Genomic DNA, 25514 nt, shown 5'->3' on the forward strand with positions numbered 1-25514 from the left:
TCAGAATCTTCACCCTTTGTTCAATTTTCACAGTTTGAAATAATGCTTTTATATTGGACATTACACTTCAGTCAGAGTCAGTTTTCTTTTTTTAACCTGTCTTGCTGGTCATTAGACTCACATTAAGATGATAGACTTCAATTGACTCATGTCCATATTCACATTGAATGGTTTGTAGTTTCTGTCCCTATTGCATTGAGATTTCACAGACAATCTGTTCTGAACTGGCAAGCCAGATGTTACTGGATCTCTTGCTCTGAACTGACTGCAGCTCAGGTACTACTGCAGTACCTAGAATGCAGCTGCCAAGGTTACTTATATCATGGCTTTGGGAAGCAGTGCCTGCTTTTGCATTCATTATGCTCTGGGGCTTTGAATTTAGGTTCAGGGGATTCATAAATAGTTTTTCAGTGCATGAGTCGAGACTTGGGAGGAGCATACAGCACTGAAGAGTTAGAAGGTTGAAGCGTTAAACTTCAAGGTTCGAGACTGCAGTTTAAGCCCATATCTCACTAAGGAGTGAATGTTTGTGAAAGTAGAGAACTTTGGGTTTGTCAGGGTTCATACAAGGTTGCTAACATGTTCACAAACAGTTTTGTTTGTCACACAATTGTTTCGCAAACAGTGGCAAAAGTTTGCAAAACTGTCATAACTAGGGGTGGGCGATATGGGCAAAAAAAAAAAAAAATCAATATTTTTTCAAAAAACTAGATAACGATAATTTGACGATATTCTACAAAAAATATTTTAAATCTACACTTGCTTCACAGACCAATTGTGGGTAGACAGCGTTTGTGAACAAAATCTTTTTTAAATTGCTAAATCCATCTTCTGCAAAACAATGCAAAACTGACTCGTTATGCTTTTCGAGGCAGTATTAATACTCGATAATGTAAAACTGCACACGTGAAAGCAAGACTGACGATGATATCGATGACAACATATATCGCCCACCTCTAGACGTAACCATTTGTAAACGTAAGACATGTCGCCAAAGATCTTTTTGATTCACCAATGCTAGAGCCCAAGTGACCATGGTTCCAATATGTCATCCCATTGGTGCGTAGCATTTACAAGTATTTGCTGCTTAATGAGATATCAGCAGCCATTCTCCACATTCTTGCACACCATTTTGCTGCCTTGCTTTAGCATAAAAAAAATGCACCATCATAAGAATTCCTTCTGCGTCATTTTCAGACATTGCAACAGCACCATTATGAACTCCACTGCAGAGTTCTCTCTGTCACGTACCGTTAAGCCTTTCCATAAAAACAGGTGAGGCGTAACATTACTGCATTAAAACTCCTGTGTCAAAGGGGGCATGTACAGTATTTCCTTGTTTAACTTTGTGCAACTTCCCCAAGATGGCGGGTACACTGATTATGTTATGCTAACTTCCAACCCTGCAGAGATTGTGAAAGAGAGTTGCTATAATCAATCTAAAATAAAGATCCATACTGTCATGGCTGTACTCAAACTGAAGCTAGTTCTCTGCCGCAACGTCTCCCTTACAGCTTCCAGCCTCATTATTTTTGCCAAATATGTTTTTTTATGTCACATATCTCACCGGAGGTCCCCCCTTGTGGATTTAAAATGTGATTTTCAAAAATGTACTGAAAGGTGCTAGTGTTAAAAATATCAAGGTGAGGGGGAAAGACAATGCACGCTTTGGAAAGCGGAGAGAGCAAATTCCGTTTCTTGATGATGCGCTCAAAAGATTGCTTTGCCACTGCACTTTTGCTTGCCACCTGCTGAAGGAAAAGAAATTGCTTGCAGTTTTAATAGCATGCATCCTTAATCCCACTTTACTGGGCAGCTGTAGGCAATCTTAAAATGTCATATTTTCTTTGAACTTCCTCTCCTCTGTCTGAACCAAAGAGTGATGAGTAAGTATCCCAGAATTTAATGACTTAATGGCGTGGTGGCTTAAAAGGAACCCAAAAAAATACATTATAAAGCCTGTGGTAATACAGGGCATCAGCACTCTCCTCACATACAACCAGAGCTCCTTTGTTGGACACTGACCTTGGTCAGCAATCTAGTCAGAATCATGTTCGTCTAGCCAACATACAATGTAGATGGGTTTCTCGAAATGAAAAATCTATGATGTTCAATTGAGTAGAGGACAGGGCACGGTGATAGAGGTGTACGCTTGAGTCATAATCATATTATTTTGTAGGTCCAAAATGCCCTCCGTGCTCCAGGGGGAAAGAAAGCAAACCTGGGCATGGGACTAATATGCGTTGTACATTCTTTTTTTAATCCTTTCTTATTTTCAAAGTCATTCATCCTATCCTGCATGCTTCACTTCTGTCGACTCCCCGGTTGCCCGTTCCCTCTTATATCATCTCTGCATCCCTGCAGTAAGGTTCAGGGTCCCAGCGAAAATTTGGTTAATGATGGACATTTGTGCCTGCTGACACCGAATAAATTGGCCATGCATCGGTGAAGGATGAGGCTCATATTTTGGCTCAGAATCAGTCTGCGTCTATGTGAGAAATACAAAATGAGATGTTGGACCGTGACTGAATTTATTCCAACACACATGAAGGATAATATATATTTGTGTGTGAAGGTTTCTGATTATTTCAGGATGCCAAGGTGAATCCGAAGACTTGCACTTTCCAGTGATGGTTGTTGAAGAAATTGCCCCATCATTGTACAGCCCTTCATTGTTCATTTTTGACCAGCAAGGTTATTCAGTATTTTCAATAGCACATGTATTGTCTTTCAATATGAGAGCTTTTGAATGATAGTCTCAAAAGTCCTCTATTCTTATCCGAGGCCGGATATACAATATGATTGAAATGACTCAGTTTGGCAGTATGAATACAAAGAACGCAAGGAATCTGGTGTCCTCAATCTCACTGGAGATGAATACAACAACTGTGTTAATCTCAGTAAGAGGGCAGATTGGATAAAACATTACAAGCGGGACCTCATCAAAATATGCCACTCAACAATGCCCACCCACACATAACAATGAATACAACATACACACGTCCCCACAAAACATATTTAGAAGATTACACACATAGGGGAAAAACAACAACCAAAAATTTAAATGGGATAAGTGACCTGATTTCTGAGGCTTTGGAGGGACCGAGCAGTCCTTCCAGACTATGACATATGAAATGCTTATTATAATGTTTGTCTATTTCTGTGTTATCGCTGCCTAATGTTTTCACTTATATTCCTGTACTGTGCAATTATTCCTAATGTTGTGACCTGAGAGTGTATACAGTGCAGTCTTGATCCTTTTTATCATACTGTGCAGTATACTTGCAGATACCTAATCTGGCCCATTTTTGGGAACAAATGACTTGTTTTCTACAGATGTCCATTTTTGGGGTTTTGCTTGAAAAGTACTGTGTTTTACAGTTTCCTTTAGGTCCAGTCTTCTTGCACAATCTCTGAATATACAAACGGTATGGAATCTGACTGGTAAGTACCTTATAAACCAGTACAAAGAAATTGTTGCGTTTGGCCAAAAGGCATAATGTGAATGTAGGCCATGGCAAAACACATTAGGGTTTTTTTTTGTCTGTTTGTTTGTTTTTTAGCAGCATTTCTTTTAACTTTAATAATGTGTGGCTATAAAAATGAATACTTATTGTTTGGTATATGGAGAAGTTCAATTAAAAGAAGGTATATTAAGGCCATAAAACCTAATTATAGCAACACTACAAGTAACAATACTCATATAATGTCAAACACTGAAAATGGACATCGTGTATAATGCAATTGAATGTCATATTTTGCAAATATATATTCATTGGCAGCCTTGGTCTTGAACATTTAGCGACTTTCGGCTCGTGTTGGGTCTTTGCCATTATTCTTTCATTAGTGCTGAAAGAGTAAAAAGTAAAGATGAAGCACAAACAAAACTAGTGACAGATTTAGTAATGGTCTAGCTGTGAAAGAAATCAACAATTACATTGATATCATGTATGAAAGTTTCATTAGAATGTCAGGGAATTCCACTCGGAAGAACGAGACACTAGCAAAACACAGTAGGGCATTCAAAGACTAAATAATCTGATATTCTCCTTAGAGAAAAAAAAAACCCACTGCTGGCTGAATATCGTTTCATTAAACAGATTAATCTGATCGTCAAGTTGGTGAAAATAAAAAGGATCCCCCCCCCCCCAAAAAAAGGGTTGTCTCAGTGCAACACAAATAGGGAGAAGTTCATAGATACACTGTGTGGATTTAACAAACTTTTCAGAATAAAAAATGACATACACGCACACACACATGGACCTTTTCTCCCGGGATCTCATAACTCCCCCTAAGGTCCGCCGGTCCCAATGTCATAATTTGCTTATTCTCCCACAGCAACACACATTCTTTTTTCAACAACACACACACATGAATGTAGTTTTGAGTATTATGAGGAACCTTTCCATCCTACTCTCTGTCTGTCTGTCTATCCCTCTCAGGGGGAAGGTCACCGTTATCACGCTCAATTTGATTATGTCTTAATCCAATCAGGCAAAGCACAAGCTCCATTGATTTTGGAGGCATAGAATAATGCTTATTGTGCGTACGGGCACATTGTTGATTTCTGGACAAGGTTAAGTTCAAAGGAAAATATCTTATCTGCCGCTGAGCCGTTCACTGAGCATGTTTGCTTGTTTCCTCGATTCACCTCTCTTGAAGCGAAATGCAAAGTAAGCTGTCAGCTCCTGTTGTATTCACGGGCCATTTCTGCCCGCTTCTGTTTAGTGAGATTGTTACTAACAGCAACTTCCAAGCAAAATCCCACTATAGCCGCAGAAGATGAAATGCCTGATTGCACCTCGCAATATAATCCATCCAAAAGGGAACGATTGAGACGCTGGCTGGAGAGCCAAACGGCAAAGATGCACACAGGAATAGTTTGCATTTGGAGGATGGATGATGAGGCACCGTGAGCTGCATGAGAAGACCCCAGAATACAGAAGAGCGGGATGCTGGAGCGCTAAGCCGCTTTCTGTCTCTCAAATACATCTGAAGCAATGTGACAACACATCAGCGAGCACGAGGACTCATAGAAATCACATGTGCACATACAGCTTAATGTTTAGTGAGATGAGGCAGAGGCAAATGTGATTAGTCAGCACTCGAAAGATTTGTCCTTCAGCTGTCATGCTGCCAATCAGTCAGTTAAAAGCACATTAAGATAGCGACTTGCGTGGAATTACATGACCCGCCCGGCCCCAGTCTGCAGCTCACATGGCAGGTATCAGCTTTTATAGCCGAGAAGGACAGTGGTTGAATGTGTCATTTTCACTGAAGAAAAATCAGGGTGACCCTATTTTAATGTTTTTTTTTTTTTGTTTTCACTTGAAATGAAAGCAGAGGAACAATGTGCCTGCGGCGTTTTGCCCCCACGCATTCCCACCCTCTCGAAGCAGCATGGAGCAAGCCTTATGATAACAAGAGCTTGGAATGGCCAGGCCCACTCACCTTCTGGTTCACCACACAGCGTGCACAGTGATTCTAGACAAGGAGCACAGAGAAATAAAAGGGACATTAAATTAGGTAACACATATACAAGTTTAGTGACTGTTTCTAGCAGCAGCTCTCATTCTCTTTGCAGGAAAAAGAAAATAAAAAACAATAAATCCAACATAAACGGCAAGGAGAGCAACACGATGCTGTAATGTCGTGCTGCTCGTAATGTCTTTGCTGAGCAACACCAGTGTGCCCACCATAGAGAGGCAACCATCATGCATAATATGACTATCAGCCACATGCAGCTGCATAATATGATGCAATGTCAGGCATGAAACAAAAATGAAGAAACAAAAGCAGACATATTACTTTAGATAACAATTGCCTTATAGAGTAAACATAACGCGTGCGCTGGAAACTAAATGAGCACATGTAGCGGCATCAAAATTCAAAGCTTGTGCAACATGCACATGTTGTCCATTATTTTTAATGGCCACGATGTAAACAAGAGTCCACAATTTGCAGTTTGAAAACCTGTGTACTATATTAGAGGTGATAATGTCCACTTTCCTCACAGATGAGAAATAGCCTGTAACCATTATGCTTATTCACATCCAAATACGGTACTAGAGGTATGTACCTTATTTCTTTGCAATACCCAACAGTTAAGTCAAGCTAATTGTGTTCATATAGGACCCATTCATTGCGGAATTTATCTCAAGGCACTTGTCAAGAACCACACTCCTCTGCACACCACACGGAGATGGCTACTGGAAAAAAAACTCTCAGAAAAAAAAATGTGAACAGGCGACAGCAAACAGGACATAGGAGTGGCGCAACCCAGGGAGGGGCAAGAGAACACCAGCATTATCAACAATAGTTATAGTCCCATGATGACGGCAGCAATGACGATACTTTTCCCAACACTATCAAATCAAATCAAATTTTATTTATACAGCACTTTTCACACATAAGATGCAACTCAAAGTGCTGTACATTAAAAATGTCAAAATACAGCATAAAAAGAGAACCCGCTCCCACCTTTTTCTAAAATCTTATTTAAAAATGGTAAGTTGGATACTGGTCTATAATTGTTAAAAACGCTGGGGTCCAGATTGTTCTTCTTCAGATGGGGCTTCACCATCACCGTTTTAAAGACGGTGGGGAAGACGCCCGTCTGAAGAGAGCAATTGGCTATATTTAAAATTTGTTCCTCAAAAAATCCATAAAATGTCTTTAAAAGAGATGTGGGAATTGGATCTAGAAGGCAGGTTGTTGGATTTACCTGGGAGAAAACTCAACCAAGTGTTCTTGCATCAACCAGGGCAAAACTTTCCAGTGTTTCCTCAGGTAAAAATGACTGTCCAGGTGTATTAAAATGTATGTTTTGACGGGCTAAAAGACTGGACCTTATATCATCAATTTTACTTCTGAAGTCGTCTGCAAAGTCCTCACAGAGAGCGTCTGTTGGTCTCTGTGGATACTTATTAAAATTGGAGGTGGTTAAAAGATTGAAGGTGGAGAAGAGAAATCTGGGGTTGCTTTTATTAACTTTGATGAGGTTTGAGAAATAAGAAGTTCTTGCCTGTTTGACAATTTTATTGTACGATTTGAGTTGTTTGCGTAATACTTCATAGTGCACTTTAAGTTCAGTTTTTCTCCACCTCCTCTCTGTACTCCTGCATTTTCATTTTCAACAGACAGGCCATAGGTTACCACCAGGTCCAGGGTGTGACCTCTTGTGGGTTGACTGAAACATGCTGTTTAAAATCCATTCAGTTTAAAAGATTTTAAAATTCTCTGGCCAGTGGGTCCGAGATGTCGTCAACATGTACATTCAAATTGCCGGTTATTAAAATTCTGTTATAAATGGAATATAAAATCGATAAAAAATTCTGAAAACTCACTAAAAAAAGTGGAATGATGGAGGTTTTTTTTAATTTTTTTTTTTATAGTGACACAGATAATAGGAGGACTGCTAAATACAAATGCATGGTGTCCTACTATCCACGCAGAAAAATTTGAAATAAGCAGTTAGTTGATGTACTTCAGGGGTGTCCAAACTCGGTCCTCAAGGGCCGGTGTCCTACCTGTTTTCCAGCTCTCATTGCTGCATCACACCTGATTTAAATGATCAGCTCATCAGCAAGCTCCGAAGAAGCTTGATAACGATCATGATCTTTTGAAACAGCTGCGTTGCAGCTGAGATAGATGGAAAACAGGTAGGACACCGGCCCTTGAGGACCGAGTTTGGACACCCCTGATGTACTTTAAAGCTACTTCCATGAATGCAAATCAGCGAAACAAGACATGCGGCTTGAACTGAAGATAGCACAATACTGTACTGGATATTAGCACGACATTTTCCTCCAGAGAATTTCAGAGGGTCCTTGGTTTAAGATGGAGTTTTGTTCGCTTGCCAGTGACATAACACAAATCTGTGTAGAAGTTGGAATGTGTAGTCCAACCCGATTCGGCTGACTCGTGCTAACGTTGTACACACCTTCACCCATGTACGCTCACCAACTGTCCAACGGCCATAATGGGTCTGTTCTACATTACGCCAATGACATGTCGACATTATTTCTTGTTTATTGGTGAAAAAGAATTCAGAGCCAGTATTTTTCACCTGCGAGGAATATTTCAGCATGAGTTACATTTTGAATAATTTGTTTTTATCAAATACGTTTGTCAAATACGGTCGTCAAATACGTTTGAGTTTAACTCAACCGCATTAGGCAACAACTTATCAACACTGTTACTTATTTTTCGTCTGTACTATGTACAGGCTATAGGAGTGCTTCTTCATACTGTATATGTAGATGTGTATGTAAATGTGTATATACATGGGTATATGTGTATATACATAGATACTGCGTATAATTACATAGGTTTGTTTCCGAATGTTTGCTGCTAATGTTATACATTAACGGCTACATTATGCCGCCGTCTCTGTCCGACCTATATCTCCCATATATTTCCCCATTGTGGAATTAATAAAGGCCTTCGTATTCTCATTCTTATTTTCTATTGATATGGCTCCAAACATGCATTCGATCATGAGTACAGCATTCTGATTCAATTACCTTTATTTAAATTATTCAATACAGAGCTTAAAATCACATGCTCGTTCAAAGAAGCCTGTTAGATGAGTTGTGCACACAACACTAGTGACGATTAGTATAACTTCTGGATCCGCTACGCAACTTAATTTAATTCAAAGTGTGACATATATTTCAAATGGATCTCTATGGAATTTATGTCTCATGAAAACGCTATGCTCCGGGAATTAGGGACATCCCCTCAGACTTCAATGAGTCATGCCTCTTAAGTTGTTGCACACACATTGGCCTCTTGCGCACGTTGGTTGTGTCAGAAGTCTGGAGGGGAGAATTAGCCTACCTTGAACGTGCGCAAGCCAGGCATGTAAAAGAATGAAGTATTCAATCACTTAAGTGTAAACGGTAGAAGAGGGCCCTAAATTCATAAGCATCAAGTCTAAAATATCTTACATCTGAAGAAAATAGCGCTTAACCCAAACAAAACTAATCTGAGTAACAATGCCTTGTCCTTTTGGGGAAAAGCACTGCACACAACAGTTTGTGCTTCAATACATATGGCGCAAAATCAGTGGAATCAACCTCAAATAGTTTTTTTTCCCCCCTCCCATTCCATTCTTAAAGTATGTCAACACCAAATAGTCTAGAGGAAACTGGGATGAAATACAGTATACTATAAGAATGTCAAATGACAGTTCTGAGCAGCAACCAAAAAAAAAATAAAAATCGCTATTTATTAAAACAAACACATTTGCTAAATACTGATTTTATGACCATCAATAGTGGTGATGAAGAAATCATTCTATGTCCACAGGCTGTGTTCGCAATCCCAAAACATTGAACCGGATGTTGTACTTGGAGCTTTTGACTAACACAACAGAGGCCAAAAATGCCTCGGTTGTTTTTGATGCCAAGGCATCAACTTCAACTAATTAGTGGTTTATTTAGATCAGCAGAAACCTTTGTCTTCTAACTATTTATTCGAGGGAATAAACATTGAAGCTTTGGCTCTCTTGTGATTTACATGACATCCCTTTAAGAAAAAGAAATATATTCTAACGATCATGTACGATGAAGTGTGCTTTATACACTAAGCAGAAGATCAACAAAATAATTCAATCTAATATAGGAGTAACTGACTTAAGTAATTTAAAAAGGTGTGATTTGAGATAGAATTTAGAGTCAGAAAGAGATTGAGATTTAGAGTCAGAAAGAGATCATGAGATTATGGATGTTGTGTGTGCAGATGCGCCAGAGATAATTGGCAATGTGACGGGGGGACCCCGACCCCATAACGGTTAAATGGACAGGAGATGCGGTGAGAAGAATTGAAGATTCTACTGTCCAATTTGCACTGTTAAAAATAGAGATTTCATGTTCCTGTCTTTTCAACTGATTAGGTCAGTATAATAATTGGATTCAGTTGCTTAGTTGATTAGTTCAGTGACTACCAACCGGGATGCATTCTCACACCATGAAAGATCATCAGGGGTGCTGCAGGATATTATCCAGTTTCATAACATTTGTCCAAAAATTGGTATTTATTCATGATAAATGTATCTTTGTTCATCTAACGATGCCAATGAAGTAGTGGGAGGCAGAACAACAAAATTCCCTTTAATTAGATGGCAGAACTTGGTACAATAAACCTGTGAATTTACCCTTTCCTATTCAAAAAATAGAACAAGTCATGGCTTCCTGTGAATATATCAGCTTTGTGTTCAATCATGCAGGCCTAGATTTCACTAGTCAATTTGTGAGTACAATGAGACAAGATCATTTGGTGGTGTGTTGTTAGATTTGTGAACGGTAAATGTGTGGTTCAATTAAAGTATATTATATTTTAATTTCATTATTTATATTGGGAATATCAGATCTGGCCAAGTCTGAAGCATTATACAGTAGTTAGAAGGCATTGCACCAGAGCAGTAGAGAAGATCCCGATTTAAGAGTTTGAGTGTCAAGCTTGTACTGACAGTATACACCTACTTCAAACAACCTCACTGGGTCTATTCAATTTTTGCATACAATCAATGCATACATATATATATATATATATATATATATACATAAAAATAATGAAATAAAATGCATTAAGACATAGATTTAAAAAAGAGAGGCCACATCTCCAGAATTAACACATTAAGGGAAGCGTTATGGTTTGGGTCTTTGGCATTAAACCCTACACAAACTGTGGCAGTGCAGTGGCGCACAGCTGAAGCCTGGAGTAAATTTACTGGTTTAATTACCTTCCTTTCCCCATAGTATAATTCCTGAGCCAAAGCAATTGGCGCACTCAGCTGGTCATGCCTGTTAAAATCTAAAGCTCTCCTAAATTTCCCTGCGTAGGGCTCGTATTGATCTAGGTCGCACCGCTTATGCATTGTGGGAACTGGTCTTGTGTAATTCTCATTGGCTTTCAACGACAGGTTTTAAAGTGGCTGCCGGCTCTTAATCCTCAGATAAACTTAATAGGTTATCGTTTTTGAGCCATTATGCACTCATAACGGTGTAAATCTGCTGAAACTGTATCTAATCTTTAAAGATCTTAAAGGCTCTGAAACCTTTCAGTGTTCTCTTGATAGGGGAAAAAAGACATCTAATGAGCTTGGAATTACTTGCCCAAGTGAGAGCGATTTTAGAATCGGTGGTTATCACAAGATTTCAAATGATATTGATATGTTACTAAAATGTGTGAACCCATAACATATGATACAATGCAATACACAGCAATACTACTATATAATATATACAATGTTATGCACATACTTAATATACATTTATGCAATAACAAGTAGTATTGATTTTAAGTGGCTTAAAATTCCCTTCACTGTTAGTCCCATTGTTATCTCTACTTCAAAAATGCATGTACAGTGTATGTAAATGTTGAAGGACTACTACTACTACTTTTGATTTTAAGTATACTTGAATTGATCGCCCAGGCAGCGTTTTTTCATGTTGGAGTGCTTTTTATTTGGTGGTGTTTTTTTTTTCTTCAACATTTTGGAGACTAAAATATCTCTGTGTGGCTTCATTCACGTGTTAATTTGCCGTAATATGAATTGACAAAGAACGGTCACTTTTATGTAAATATAATTTATGGACCCCCAACCGAGCTAACCTGGAAAAACCACGTTAGTTTCGCCGCGTTAAACGCGGCCAAATACATAGTTTTTCATTTTAACAATCAATTTTATTCTTATTTATTGTTCATACTATTTTTTCTTGCTTTGAAATAGCGTGTTTTGGTTGAGTTTTGTAATGTAATACGCCGATGCAGGTCGTCGTCCACCTATACAACCCCCCATTCCCCTTCATTTTATCGACTTCCCATCTCTATGTTGCCTAACCTGGGTGACTCCGCGTTGGTTTCGCCGCGTTAAACACGACCGAATATATAGTTTTACGTTCTAACACTTGATTTTATTTTCATTTGTTGTTAATACCAGCTTCTTCTTGCTTTGAAATGGCATGTTTTTGTTTAGTTTTGTAGACTACTACCCCAATTCGGGTCGTCGTTCCATTTGCGTCCTCGCTGACATTTGACGACACCTTGGCTCTGAGCAGCGGCGGCTTCCGACAGCGGCGAGAGGAGACCAAGCATCCGGTAAGTGCTTATATATATTTTTGTTTTGTTTTACTTTTTACACTTTACCCATAATTGTTGAAAATAAGTAACTTGTTGAACGCAGCTGGGTAAGTACGTGAGTAAGTGGCGCGTTTGAAGCGTGTCCACAGCGGGTTTGAATAGTAAGTTAGCCAGCTAATTGTCTTTAAATAAACCTCTTCCGTTAGCATCCCTCCCGCGGGGGCATCATGCACGCTTATTTTATTATTTTTTTTGGGTTGGCGGGGTCGCGGCCGGAAGGGTACCCAGGTCAAGGGTGGAGGGTTGCGGCCGGACGGGCAAAAAAAAGGTCAAGTGCCCAGCTCTGGAAGTTTCTGGTATTGAGGTCTCAGAAGTGATTAGAGAAGCCAGTGAAAGTGAACTGGGCAGTTTAGAAAAACAGCTTGAGCACAACTTAGCAGCTTTGCTACTAAAAATGCATTCTATTATGCAAATACCAGAAAGCTCAGTGCAAGAAATTTTACAACAACTTTGTCAAATAAATGAACTTTCACAGCCACTTCTACATAACAGAGCAAGGAATCTTCTCAATGAACATTATCCGGACATGGATGAAACAGTTGTGCGTGAGGTAACCAGTTTAGTATGCCAAAGTAGCATGATGATATTGCAACAAAGATGGATCCTTAGGAACAACCAAAAAGAGGGCAGCATATGTACGTAGAGAGTTTCCACTAGTTAATCCTGTTGAATATGTTGTGGAAGAGGGGAAGAAAACACTTGTATATGTGCCCATCATTCCCATGATCCAAAAGTTACTTGACAAAAACGATGTCTTAGATAAAGTCATGTCCGAAAAGGACCGTGTTGCACAGCAATACACATCATATGAAGACGGGCAGTACTTCAGTTAAAACTCATTAATTGCAGGAGATAAATTCGCTATTGCGCTTGGTCTATATGTGGATGATTTTGATTTTGGTAGTTAATCCTTTGGGAACGTCAAATCTTAAACATAAAATGTGTGCTGTGTACTGGGTCCTTGCTAGCTTGCCTGCAAAATATAGGTACACCTTGAATTCAATCAACCTCGCTCTTCCGTGCAATTCCTCTACAGTGAAAGATTGTGGTTATTCAAAAGTTTTGGAACCATGTATTTTTGATTTGAAGTCACTGGAGCAAAGTGGTGTTTATCTGGATAAACTTGGTGCAAGTGTGAAAGGGACAGTGTTGTATGTTTCTGCTGATAATCTCAGTGCTCACTCCCTTGCAGGATTCCTGGAGAGCTTTGCTGAGTTTTGCAGAGTTTGTTTGACAAGTAGTCGTGACAGTCAAAAGCAAGAGGTGCGTTCTGGTTTCTTTCAACTTCGAGATATAAACTCCCATGATAGACATGTTCAAGAGGTGAAAGAAAACCCAGAATTAAGCAAGACATATGGTGTAAAAAGTTGCCCATTAACTGAGAATCTTGAACACTTTCATGTTGTCTGTGATTACCCCCCTGACATTTTGCACGATATGTTGGAAGGCATTGGTCCCATTGAGTTATCCCTGAAAGATCTCATTGACAATAAGTACTTCACACTAGAAATGCTCAATCAGTTGATCAGGTCCTTTGATTACAAATTTGCTGACAACACAGACCGCCCTCAGTTGACTGGAAAAGGATTTTCCACTAAATTGGTGGGAATGGTCATGAGAATTGGTGTATGATAAGGCTCCTTCCATTTCTCATTGGTCACTGGGTCCCTGAGGATGACAACACATGCGAAATCCTCATGCTGCTCAAGGACATTGTTGAGCTAGCCATGGCATCCAAAGACTCCGAAGAGACACTGCATTTCTTTGAAAGCAAGATATCAGAACACAGAGGGCTGCTTCAGTCAACATTTCCAGAGTTTCGTTTGTGGCCAAAACATCATTATGTAGAATATTACCCTGAGCTTGTGAGGAAATTTGGTCAACTTTCAGAGGTTTGGACAATGCGTTTCGAAGGGAAGCATGCATTCTTTAAAAAGGCAATTCGTAGTGCACAAAATTTGAAAAATGTTGCGATGACATTGGCAACCAAACACTAGAAGTTAAGTTACTACCTTGATTGTAGTACTTTTTTGAGAACACCAGTTGAGATTACAAAAGCCTCCCCACAGTGTCGCTTTCTTCTTTCCCTGTGAATGCCCGGTGTGTAATTACACAAAATGTTACTACACTGGGACCAATATTAGCTGCATTGTCTGTTTGTTTGGATGGGATCAATTACAATCCAGTGATGATACTTTCTGCTCGTTCATGTGCATGCCTCCCTGAATTCTGCCAAATCGAGAAGATAGTTGCTGCCAGCAATGAGATTTTGTTTTATCTGCAACAAAATGACAGCATGGTATTGTGAGCATTTGAGATCTTATCATCTCCTCTTCGGTGATGTTCCCTCCATGTATGTAGTGAAGATCTCAGAGTTGAATGATGTTCTTCGATTATCAGTATACAAGGTTCAAGGCAAACTTATGGTGACACTGAGACGATTTATCATTTGCTAATTCGTTTGTATGCCCACAGATGGCTGTGCAACAGAAATTGACAATGAGGGTTATCATCTCAGACAGAGACATAAGAAAGATTACATTGACAACTCACCCTGAAACAGTGCAAGATTTGATTACCCTGCTTAGAAGCACTCTGGAGACAACATATGACTTCTCCTTGCTGTACGAAGACCCAGAGTTTAATAATAAACTCTGCAACCTCACCGATCTTTCCCTGCTACCTGAGAAACCAACTCTCAAGATAGCTTGAACCTATTCTTCCACAAGATGATAATATGTTCAGTCAGGCAGACACTGGCATCCTCTCTCACTCATCGCTTGAGAGAAAGCTTCAGTGGCCAAAAGAATTTGAAATCCCCAAATTTTCTGTGGATGTTGAATACAGGCTTTGACAAGTCAACCTAACATATGCGAGAGATTCAACCCATCTCCAAGTAATGAAAGAGCTAAAGCACGCAATTCTTGAGAAGCTGGCGCAGGTTATCTATGGCTTCAAAGCATGTCCAAAAAACAATGAGTTTTAATGCTGTAGCAAAAGCTTTAGTACAAACACATCCATGTCTGAAAGAGCCGGGGTCCAGCTCTGGCTGGGATGCGTGGAAGAACAGCCTCAAATTCACGATGGGCAATTATCGTAGCAAAATGCGACTCCTGGGTCACATAGAGGTGACTGTGAAGCAGATGACCCTCTCACCAAAGATATCAAAAGACCAACAAATGGTGAAATACATTTTCATCCCAACTATCCAGAGGGATTAGATGAACATCACCTAGAAGAGACTTGCCAAATCCTGGTTCAGAAAATGAAGAAAACAAAGCCAAATTGATCAAATCCAACTGAGTTGGACCAAAATGGATCCTTGGTCAAAAAAGAGATGCACATGACATTAGCTCATCGCAGGGCTGAGGTTGTCAAACACAGGCCACCAATCATTGAAATACAGCAGCGATGGCCTCCTCTTTTCACAGAAAACCAGGTCTGTGATGCATATGTATGTACCAAAAAAAAAAACAAAAAAACAAAAAAAAAAACATATCGTCATCGTCCTGTAAAAAACACTCATCTCCAATTTGGGAAACTTTTAATTTTCACATTAATGCGATGTCTGTAACGCAGAAACACCATTCATGTAAAAATTGGTAAATGGAAAAAAAAAATTTAGAGAAGTGTTTTTTACAGAACAGCGACGATATGTAGTAGTTGTATTTTTTGTTGCTGTAACTGTTTAAACTCCAAACTGGATGATTTGATTTAGCTTTTTTTTCCCTTAGATTTTTATTTTCCAGTATCCATAAATGAAATTAACGATGGCAGAGGTGGGCAATCAGTCAGTCTGTCGCTGATGGATGCCGTTTTGCTGACGAATGACAGGACACCTTTAAAAATAACGCTATGACGGAAATGGGTTTTTATCCTTCATCCCTCTTTATCCTTATCCTTTTTATCCTTTTTTTTTTTGTGTGTGTGAGGATGAAAATGGCATGGACACCTACCATCAAACCTCTGTGGGAATACTATGCGCTGAAAATGAAGACACTGCAGTTAACCCATCCACAGTTGGGATTGTGTTGGAGGGAAGAGTGGTTATGAAAAACTTGCCAACCTGCCCCAAGGCCTTTTGCCTCCTTGTGAGACTCATTTATGCCCTTCATTTGGACTACCCAAAATACAAGAATACATTCAGATTTGTTCAACATGTGATGCTCAAGCTTGGAGATGGCCAAAAATTACAGCTTTGAAAAATCAACTTGCTATGTAAATACGATTATAAGCCAGTGATGACTTAAAATGCAATTTTAATGTGTGACCACGCTCATAACTCAAATTCAATTGGAAAAAGAAATAATTCTGATTATTTTCAGTTTCTCAATTCAGTGTACACAAAAGAAAGGCAGACGCAAAAACTGAACTATAGATGCATAAGAATTTTACATGGATTTCCACTTAGTTTCCTCTGTTATATTGAATGTCTAAATATATATCTACAACATTGTTTAAATACCAGTTGATTAAAGGGTTATGCATTTCACATTATCAATAGCATTAATCTTATGCACTCAAGTAAAAAACTGTTTGTTTTAAATAGTCAAATGTCAATATAATATAAATGTAATTCTACTTTTCCTTTTGACAGTAAACTTAAAAATGGTGTGGCCACTTTTAAGTTCGATATTTGCCAAAGTGATTCTGTGAATCTAGTTCACTTCCACCATACAGTGCTGCTACCTCAAGTTTGAGTTTGCAAGTCAGCAAAAATAAATACAAATAAATTGTCCAAATGGTGGCTTGTATCTCAAAAGTCAAGTCACTAGTATTTTAAGGTAACACTGTATTGAAATTTGTACTTATTTATAAATAGACCAACAGTTGTTTTACAAACACAAAGTATTTATTTTTTTATGTTATATTTGTATTTAAGTTTCTGTTGAAAAAAAACAAAACTCTAAATATGGCTTTTATTTGTACTGTGGCTCCTGTCTTTGTTTATGTGGGCTGTGGGAGGGGCTAAGGGGGTCAGGTGCACTGTGAGCTGGACAGCGGCTAAAGACAGCCTCTTGGGACGTGGAATATCACCTCTCTGAAATATATATATATATATATATATATATATATATATATATATATATATATATATGTATAAAGATCGATAGATGGAGAGAGAGAACATTCCTGGTCACTTCCTGCTGATTAGGGGGCACTTCCGTATCACTTCTGGTGATTTTAGGGTACTTCCGGTTGAATTTTGGTCACTTCCGGTTGATTTTAGGTCACTTCCAGTTTAATGTGGGTCACTTCGGGTTGAATTGGGCCACTTCCAGGTTATTTCGGGGCACTTCCGGTAGGTCACTTGCGGTTGATTTTAGGTTACTTGCGGGTCACTTCCTGTTTAATTTGGGTAACTTCTGGTTGATTTAGGGCATAACAACAATAATAATATCAATAAAGGTAGAATGCCTGTTGCTATTACCTAATATTTTATATTTAAACAAATGTGCATTGAGTTTATTTAACTTAAGATATTCTGCAGTATCATCTTCCATATCAACTGTAACTACTAAAGCTATTGCGTTAAATGGCTGTATGTTTTACCCTTTCATTACTTAGGTTTTTCAAGGTAACCGGTTTACTAATGTTTTCAAGGAAACTCAAATTGTCCGGGTTTACAGTGCATGACCTCACATGCTCTCTAAACATTGTGTACTAAGAGAAGTTTAGGGATAACTTAGGACAAGTACAAGCAAGTCTTACGAATCTCATTGTCAAAGGAATGGAAGCATGAAATAAAGAGTGGTGTGTGAAATGGAAATTGCATATGAAGGACAAAAGTTCAGTGATGACAGGTGATTTAAACTAAACAGCAATAAAACCTGTGCTGGCTCTTTAAACCATGGTAATTTACTATCCAAGCCAGCGTAAACAGCCTTAAAGAAAATCTTGCTGCTGATTGCTTGTTGGCTGTGTAGTAAACTAACACATGGAAATTCATGAGGGTCTGTGGTGTCCCCTGGCACTATAACATCTCCAAACAAAACATACAAGCGGATCAAGTCTAGTGCCTTGATATTATAATGTGTTCATCCATAATTAAGGCCTTCATTTCCATATTACTTGCTCGCACCTTCCACGTTAGTTGAGCATACATATCTGCAGTGAGTGAGAGACACAGGTGCTAATGAGCAGTGATGGGCAGTAGCGACAAGTACAAGTTACTAGTTAAACTCTATTTCTCAGTAGCGTGGTTGCAATGTAGCTGTTTTCAACATCAAATAGCTTTTCAGTAGCTACTTTCATGATCAGAGCATTAGCACGTTATCCAGAAGCGGCATTTCTCCAGGTAGGTTTAAACCTCAAATACTGTATATCGCTTCCATTTAATGTCATATATTACACACCTACATACAATGTCTTCCGCTGATGGCCGCTGCGAATGGCACAATGGCAGAGGAGGGAGCAAAGATGTATACATCTCGTCAATTCCCAAGAGCCATACCTTAACAAATTCATGCGACTCACCGAGTCCTCACAGAAAACTCATGGATTCTGGTATTTACTACACAACGTGAAAAAGAAGCTCATGTCAACCGGCAAATATTTAGGACACACATTCAGGTAGACTATATCCCAAAATTAACACATCAGTCACCTGTGGGTGCAAGTGTGCGTGTGCGTGTATGTTGAGGGAATTTAGACAGGTAGGAGGAGGTGGGAAAATGAGAAGACTACAGAAGAGTGGAACTAGTGCCATATTGGTAATGCCATTGCGAAGTGAAATTTTTTGACTGGAGTATGTCGTTCAGAAGTACTGCAAAGTTGTTGAAACGAGTTTGTAAAGCCGCTCGAACCTACTGCAAAGTCGTTCAAACGAATTGACAAGTCGTTCGAACGCACTGGTAATGGTAACGAAGCCAACTTGTCTTTTATACCTTTCACAAGTTGTAACAAACTGGTCATGTGGAAAGGTTTGAAAAACTTATGAAGCTACCAAATCTATCTTCCCTCTCTCGCTTGTTCCCATGATGAACGGTACACAATCATCCAAACATACTGTACACACAATCACGCACTGCATATACTATATGTTTACTCAGCTTCAGTCGAGCAAATCACCAGCGAAACACTCACACCGACTACTCTCACCTATGTGGACAATCACCGATTTCAGTTTACCTTCTCCTTGACTGGCACAATCCATCTTCAACAAGCCCCACTGCGTGTGCGTATATCAGTGCACGCATGTGAGTGCAGCCTCCCCATGGAGCTGATTTAGCACTTCTCAAAGGAGATGCTGTGTCGAGAGCAGGCCTAAAGGAGAGCTCATCAGGCCGGCATTGTTAGCCTTTCCGGCCTCTTTGGGGGCTAATTACAGTGCACCGACACACGCAGGTTTACTTCTCGCCCTCTCCCTCACCCACATTAATACCGGATATATAATCAGGTTTGCTACTATTGGCACAGTAGCATCACTTTTAAAATGTTAAAACTACGCATTGCCCAAAAGTTGAAAGAATAAAGCTGACAGTTGAGTAAGTTTTAATTTGTAAAGGCGATGACAAATGGCTTGCATACCCATCAAGTGGGAAATTACCAAAGTAAGTTAACTTAGTGTGTGCTGCCTAAGTCGGAAAATTTGTCTTTAAACAAGCTGTTCGGAATTTGGCTCTACTGTTTTATCACAGTTTTAGGTAATAAGGCCCTCACACCCATTACTTGGCAGCTACCTGGTTGATGATCTGACGTTTCTGCCAAAACAAGCAGAGCTTGAGTATTGGATTCCAGTAGTGGGCCGTCCATCTGGTACCTGGGCCTTCAGTAGGGACTTAACTGACTTCATCCAACGCTTAATACTGCCACCATCAGGTCTTAATTATAGAAAGTACATTAAAAAAAATACAATGTAACATCACTCAACTGCGCTACGTACAGCATCTGCAGCACAGCAGGAGCAATATTGATCTAATAACATGAGGAACAAGATGAAATGAAATACTTCATACTCAGAGAGCTGATTATGAAATGTCTGGATGTGTGCAATTTACTACAGACAGTTTTTGCATGTCAAACTTTGCCATAAGTTTTTCTCTGACCGAACAATCATGGAATTGAAAAATTCTAACATTATTGTGAGATGTGAGGCAAATTTGAAATCCATTTATAGTTAAAGATACAGTCCCACGCCGGTTACAGTATGAGTTAAATCAGCCAGCATTGCTGATTCTGAAAGCTCCAGGCAATTAGACTGAAATGCCGACAAATACAGATTGGAGAAAAATCTAACATCCACATACACAGACTGGAAGCATTGAAACCAAGAGAAAGAAAATGAAGGGAAAAGACTGTTGGGGGTAAATTAATACAATGTCGTGGAACAAAATTACAATTTAGGTTGTACATACTCAACGTTTCTGATTGTGTTTAGGCCAGCAGAGAAGCCCTTGCTGGCCATGACATTTAACCACTGACGGATTCACAGATATACTGCATCAGCATTCGTTTCTGATAAGGATCTTACAAACCATGTATAATGTTACATAAATGTAATCACAAACATCACCACAACTGCCAGAAAACCCAATTATGAACCACAATGTCACATAAAGTTCATATCTAACTATTGAGCATGAATATCACCATATCCAACATTTGTCTCATGATGAGTAAAATGGACTGAATGAATTGCTGAACAACATTCTGGTGGCTAGACATTTTGGGTCATTAACTAGACTATTCTACAGTTACAACGTTTTTTTTTTTTTTTAATATGATTGCTATTTCCGTCAACACCATTCAGCTACTTGCAGGCCAGCTCATGCCAGAGCTGCTAATGTGGGATGCTTTGTATCATGAGCCTCGATATATCTGAAGATAATGTTGGTGCTATCATCGCAAAGAATCACAAAATATGTTGTCTTCATGTTTTTATGTTTTTCTGGTAAATTCCTGGCCTTGTTTATAGCAGGTGTGTAAAACTCCCTTTATTTACATTCATTGGGGATTCTCTAGCCTGTGATGACTACTTTTTTGTATCAAGGGAAACACCTTTTTACATTTTATGCAATCACACCATGCAGCCGCCCATGGTACAACCAACTTACTGTGGGGACACTAATAGCTGCTCCTTTTATAGATGTAAGGGCTCTAAAATTTGGTACTAGGGAGTAAACACTTTGAAAGGCTCTACAGAAGCCAGAGTGTGGTTCACTATGACGCAGAGATGTAAACACAAACTCCATTGCCATTCAGTGGAGAGAATGAGTGGAGACATCACATATGGTGTGCTACCTGTCCTTTGAGGAAAACATTGTGTACACGTGTGCCTGTGAGGCTAGTGATGCCTGAAGAAAGAATATCCTACTACAGAGAGAACTTTAAAACGGTGCGCATGGGAATATTGCAGCTGCTAAACACTTTCGGTTGTGCTTGCAATGCAAGTTTAACTTTGCACAATTAATCTACTCTGAACATGGGATGCAGATAGAATGAACAAACAAACAACCTCAGGGTCACTTACGCTATACAAATACAGTACTGAAAAAAATTGTGTATTGAAGTTACTCAAATTCATTTGGTCAAGTGGTTGCACGTATCAGACCATCGGGATCCCGCTAATTCTAAATGGTGGAACCCAATTTGTTTTTTCAGTGTAGTAGTATTATTGTCCCCAGTTACTGTCAAGCCACCATGGCCACAAAAGTCAACAGTTAAGTAATGGGCACTGGAAACTATAACTGCAGAGTCCATTGGTTTCACGAAGAACAATAAAGCCAATCCCACTGTGCCATTAAACCAATGTGATCTAGTAACAGAAACTCTGGTGCATGCATGGCTGAAATAATGATGGTGACTGTGCAATAAATAAGTAAATAAATAAACTCTGATAAACATTTTTTTACAATTTTTTTAAAATCAGCAGAGCAGGAAAAGTTTTCTAGATTATTTTTTTTGCGCTGATTCCAAATCTGCCCTTGTTCTTTCCTCTCGCACATCATCATCATCAGCATCATCATCATCATCATCGCCACCACATAATAAAATAATAAGAATATAAGTGATAGAGAAATTCATTTTGTAATATTTTCAGGAAAAAAATGAAAATATCTCAAAGTATCGATGTGCTACGAAAAAAGTAGACTTTTTTAAAAAAAAATACATTTAACGACACATAGCCTTCTCTGATTGAAATTTGCTATAGAGCTCTATAATTAGACTGTCACATTGTCCCGAATTTGCCGCAGATCATATTCTTGCTACTGTGACCTAAATTATATTGAAAAGTATTTTTAATTGTTTCCCATCTCTCACAAGAGGCAGTTCCACATAATCTTTATCCCTTTAAGAAAACAACAACATCCATCCATCCATCCATTATGCAAACCGCTTATCCTCACGAGGGTCACGGGAGTGCTCGTGCCTATGCCAGCTTTCTTCGGGCAACAACAACAACAAAAAAAGTAATTAATTAAAGAATCCCTTAATTTTTCGCCACCTTTTTTGCGGTCATAAGAGAATTGGATGCTCTATTGCACCCGACTGTGGGCAACAGCATAAACAGACTGGCTACACTGGAAAAAAAAATCCTTTGGATTTACTTAATTCAATTCAATGTGGTTAAAATGTGGTAAACCCACTGTATGTATTTTCCCGTGATTCCCTAAAAAAAACTAAACAAATGTATTAGTTTAAAACATTTTAATCATGTGCAACAGAAAATCAAGTACTTTTTTTTTCAGTGTACCAGTCAATCACTGTAGGCCACAATATGGACAAACAGCCATTTAAACAAATATTCAGAAATAAGGGCAGTTTACAGGCTTTACTTAACCTAACATGTACAGTATGTTTTTGGATGGTGGAAGGAACCTGGAGCACTTGGAGGAAACCAATGTGAAAGAGCGGTGATTCAAACCCAGAACCCCCTTCCGTGCTAACCATGCAACTGCATTTCCCAAGTGAAATGATCGTTCTTTTCGTATATTTAATACCTTATACATGGTAGCTACTGTACTTGAATGGAAGTGAATGAATGATTTATGTTCAAAAACCACTTTAAAAGAAAGGTAAGTGCTAGAAATGGATGGAACAACTCAACAACTCTACATTTTAACATGCAATATGCATGTAAATAGTAGGTACAGTAGATATGTTGAGACTAGAGCAGGGGTGGGCAAACTTTTGGAATTGCGGACCACATTGGGATGTAAAATTTGACAGAGGGGCCGGCCAGGAACATTTGCATCCGGTGTTTGGGCCAGATAACACACGCAAATAAACGAACAAACCGATTGGCTACCAGCGTGCACTGATGGCTGCCCCTTTCAAACATGCAAAAGAGCTCTCACGCAGGTAGTACGTTTGTATCAATGAATATCGTCGCTGTTCTGTGAAAAACACCTATCTCCATTTTTTTTTCATTTTCTTATTTTTACATTAATGGTGTTTCCGCCTTACAGACATTGCATTAATGTGAAAATTAAAAAACGTTTCCAAAATTGGAGATAAGTGTTTTTCACAGGACAGCGACAATATGCAAGATGCGGCGCTTCCACACCTGTTCATACAAGTTCGCTCCTTGCGTTGTCCTCTTTAGGGACATGCTCAAAAAGCTCCTCAATTATCTAAAAACTTTCCGTACTTTTTTTCTATTTGTGGTAATAGATATTAATTTATTGAACAATAACATCTACAAAAAACTCAATTAAACTACTAGAGCAATGTATATGTGTTTCTATAGTATACTGCATTCAAACTGTGTTTCAAAAGCACAGTGGCTGTGTGAGTAAAGATAAGAGGCTTAAAAAAAAAAAAAGAGTGGGATGATTGGTTGATGGTAAAAATAGCCGGGCGGTAACCTAAAGGTTGCCTTTCACCTGCTAAGTGATAAAAGGATGGAGTGGCGTTTTGTTGAATGATTTAAATTGGCAAGGAACATTTTAGATAATAACTTTATAAATGGGGAGAGGCTTGAATGATTTATCTGTGACTGGATTTGAGTGATTTGCTTCCTGTGAATGGAGTTGAAAAGTGAATGAAGGAGAGAGAAAATACGACGACAAGCCAGGATGGAAAAGACAAAACGAACAGTGTATAGACAGAAGCAGGCCAAGGCTCGCCACAAAAAGAATATTGATGGTCTCCTTCACGCCCCAGCAGCCTGGCCTCTTTGGGCCAGTGGATGAACATATCGGCACGTCGTGACTGAGAAGGGGGTAGCCATCAATGAGGAGTCTCTCACTGCTCCTCCTCCTAAATTCGAACGCCCTTCTTGCTCATGTCAACCTCTCATCTGTTTGTCAATTATAATTTGCAAGCAACACTGACTTGAGTCAGACAAACAGTATGGCGAGCTAGAGGTGTAAATGATATGCATAGTACCAAGCCAGAAAAGAAAAATCACAGTTTTAGTTTTATTTAACCTGCCGGATTCTCCTTAGCATTCATTATAGCTTTGGCATCATTTCAATATGCAGGATACTGCACCATTCAGATTTGGATGCCCAGATCTTGTATCAACGATGAGAGAGTCAAACCCTCCATAAAATGATTGCCAATTAGCACAAATGGGGACTTTACCCTATTTTGCCGATCCTCCGTCCACGACGTGGGCATCCTTGGTCGTCATCCCTCCGTTCTTATTCATAAAAATAGTCATCCTCCTACCCCGTCCGTTGTCGTCCTTTTTAAGCGCTGGTAGATCTATTTTGTGTCATCAGGGACAAACATATACATTTGGGAAATTCTGATCAGTTGTTGCTTTTAGGTAGTCAGCTGACCTCATTTTTGGTACAAAACACTGAAATGCATCATTTCACCTTTCATCACCTCTATTCTCACCCTTATGCACCAACTCATTGGACCACACAAATTCTGCCATTGTTGCAGAGTCCAATCTTTATGCCCTCTGGCAAATTGAAACCTTCAAGTGGTTTCAAGGCTCCACGGCTGTTTATTCTCGATCAGCTGTGACTTTGCACTTTGTGGTTGGGAGCCAGTGCCCCACCAGATGCCGATGTTTTTCTTTTTTAACTATAGATATTTTATAATTAATACAGAGCAGTTATAACATTTCAAAACAAATCTATTTAAAGGAGTGCTGTCTTCTATCGTTGTTATCTGTTCATTGACTCTTCTCCATTAAATCTTTCTAGCAACAAATAGTTTGGTACAGTACACTTGTGACATGACCAGGAAAGACCAATTCTATTATCTGCAACGCTACATCTGATTTTAGTTACAAAGTTTTAGAATTATTCACAGATGTTTTCTCTGCCACTTGACAACCTTTTCCAAGTGGAAATTGGCATTTAAAAAAAAAAAAAGCTCATCAGAGTACTCTCGATTCAGTGATTGATGCCCCACTACTTCTTTTTCATACAAAAGCTCCACTGGTCTTATTTTTCTCTTTGTGT

At 39.1% G+C, this 25514-nt stretch overlaps 1 protein-coding gene across 8 annotated transcripts in view; it reads right to left on the bottom strand.

Annotated features, from left to right (window-relative positions):
* Window positions 1-25514, bottom strand: part of dlgap2a (discs, large (Drosophila) homolog-associated protein 2a) — a 176538-nt gene that overhangs the window by 80804 nt on the left and 70220 nt on the right. For 6 of the 8 annotated variants that reach the window (XM_086049072.1, XM_086049066.1, XM_086049069.1 and 3 more), the window contains one exon: window positions 5452-5484. The exons of the other annotated variants lie outside the window; for them this stretch is intronic. In XM_086049072.1, coding sequence (XP_085905198.1) covers window positions 5452-5484 — 33 coding nt within the window. The remainder of the gene's footprint in view (window positions 1-5451; window positions 5485-25514) is intronic. 8 annotated transcript variants of the gene reach the window in all.

Source organism: Filicampus tigris, chromosome 13, assembly GCF_054856515.1.
Source record: "Filicampus tigris isolate MCC_2025a chromosome 13, RoL_Ftig_1.0, whole genome shotgun sequence".
NCBI lineage: Eukaryota > Metazoa > Chordata > Actinopteri > Syngnathiformes > Syngnathidae > Filicampus > Filicampus tigris.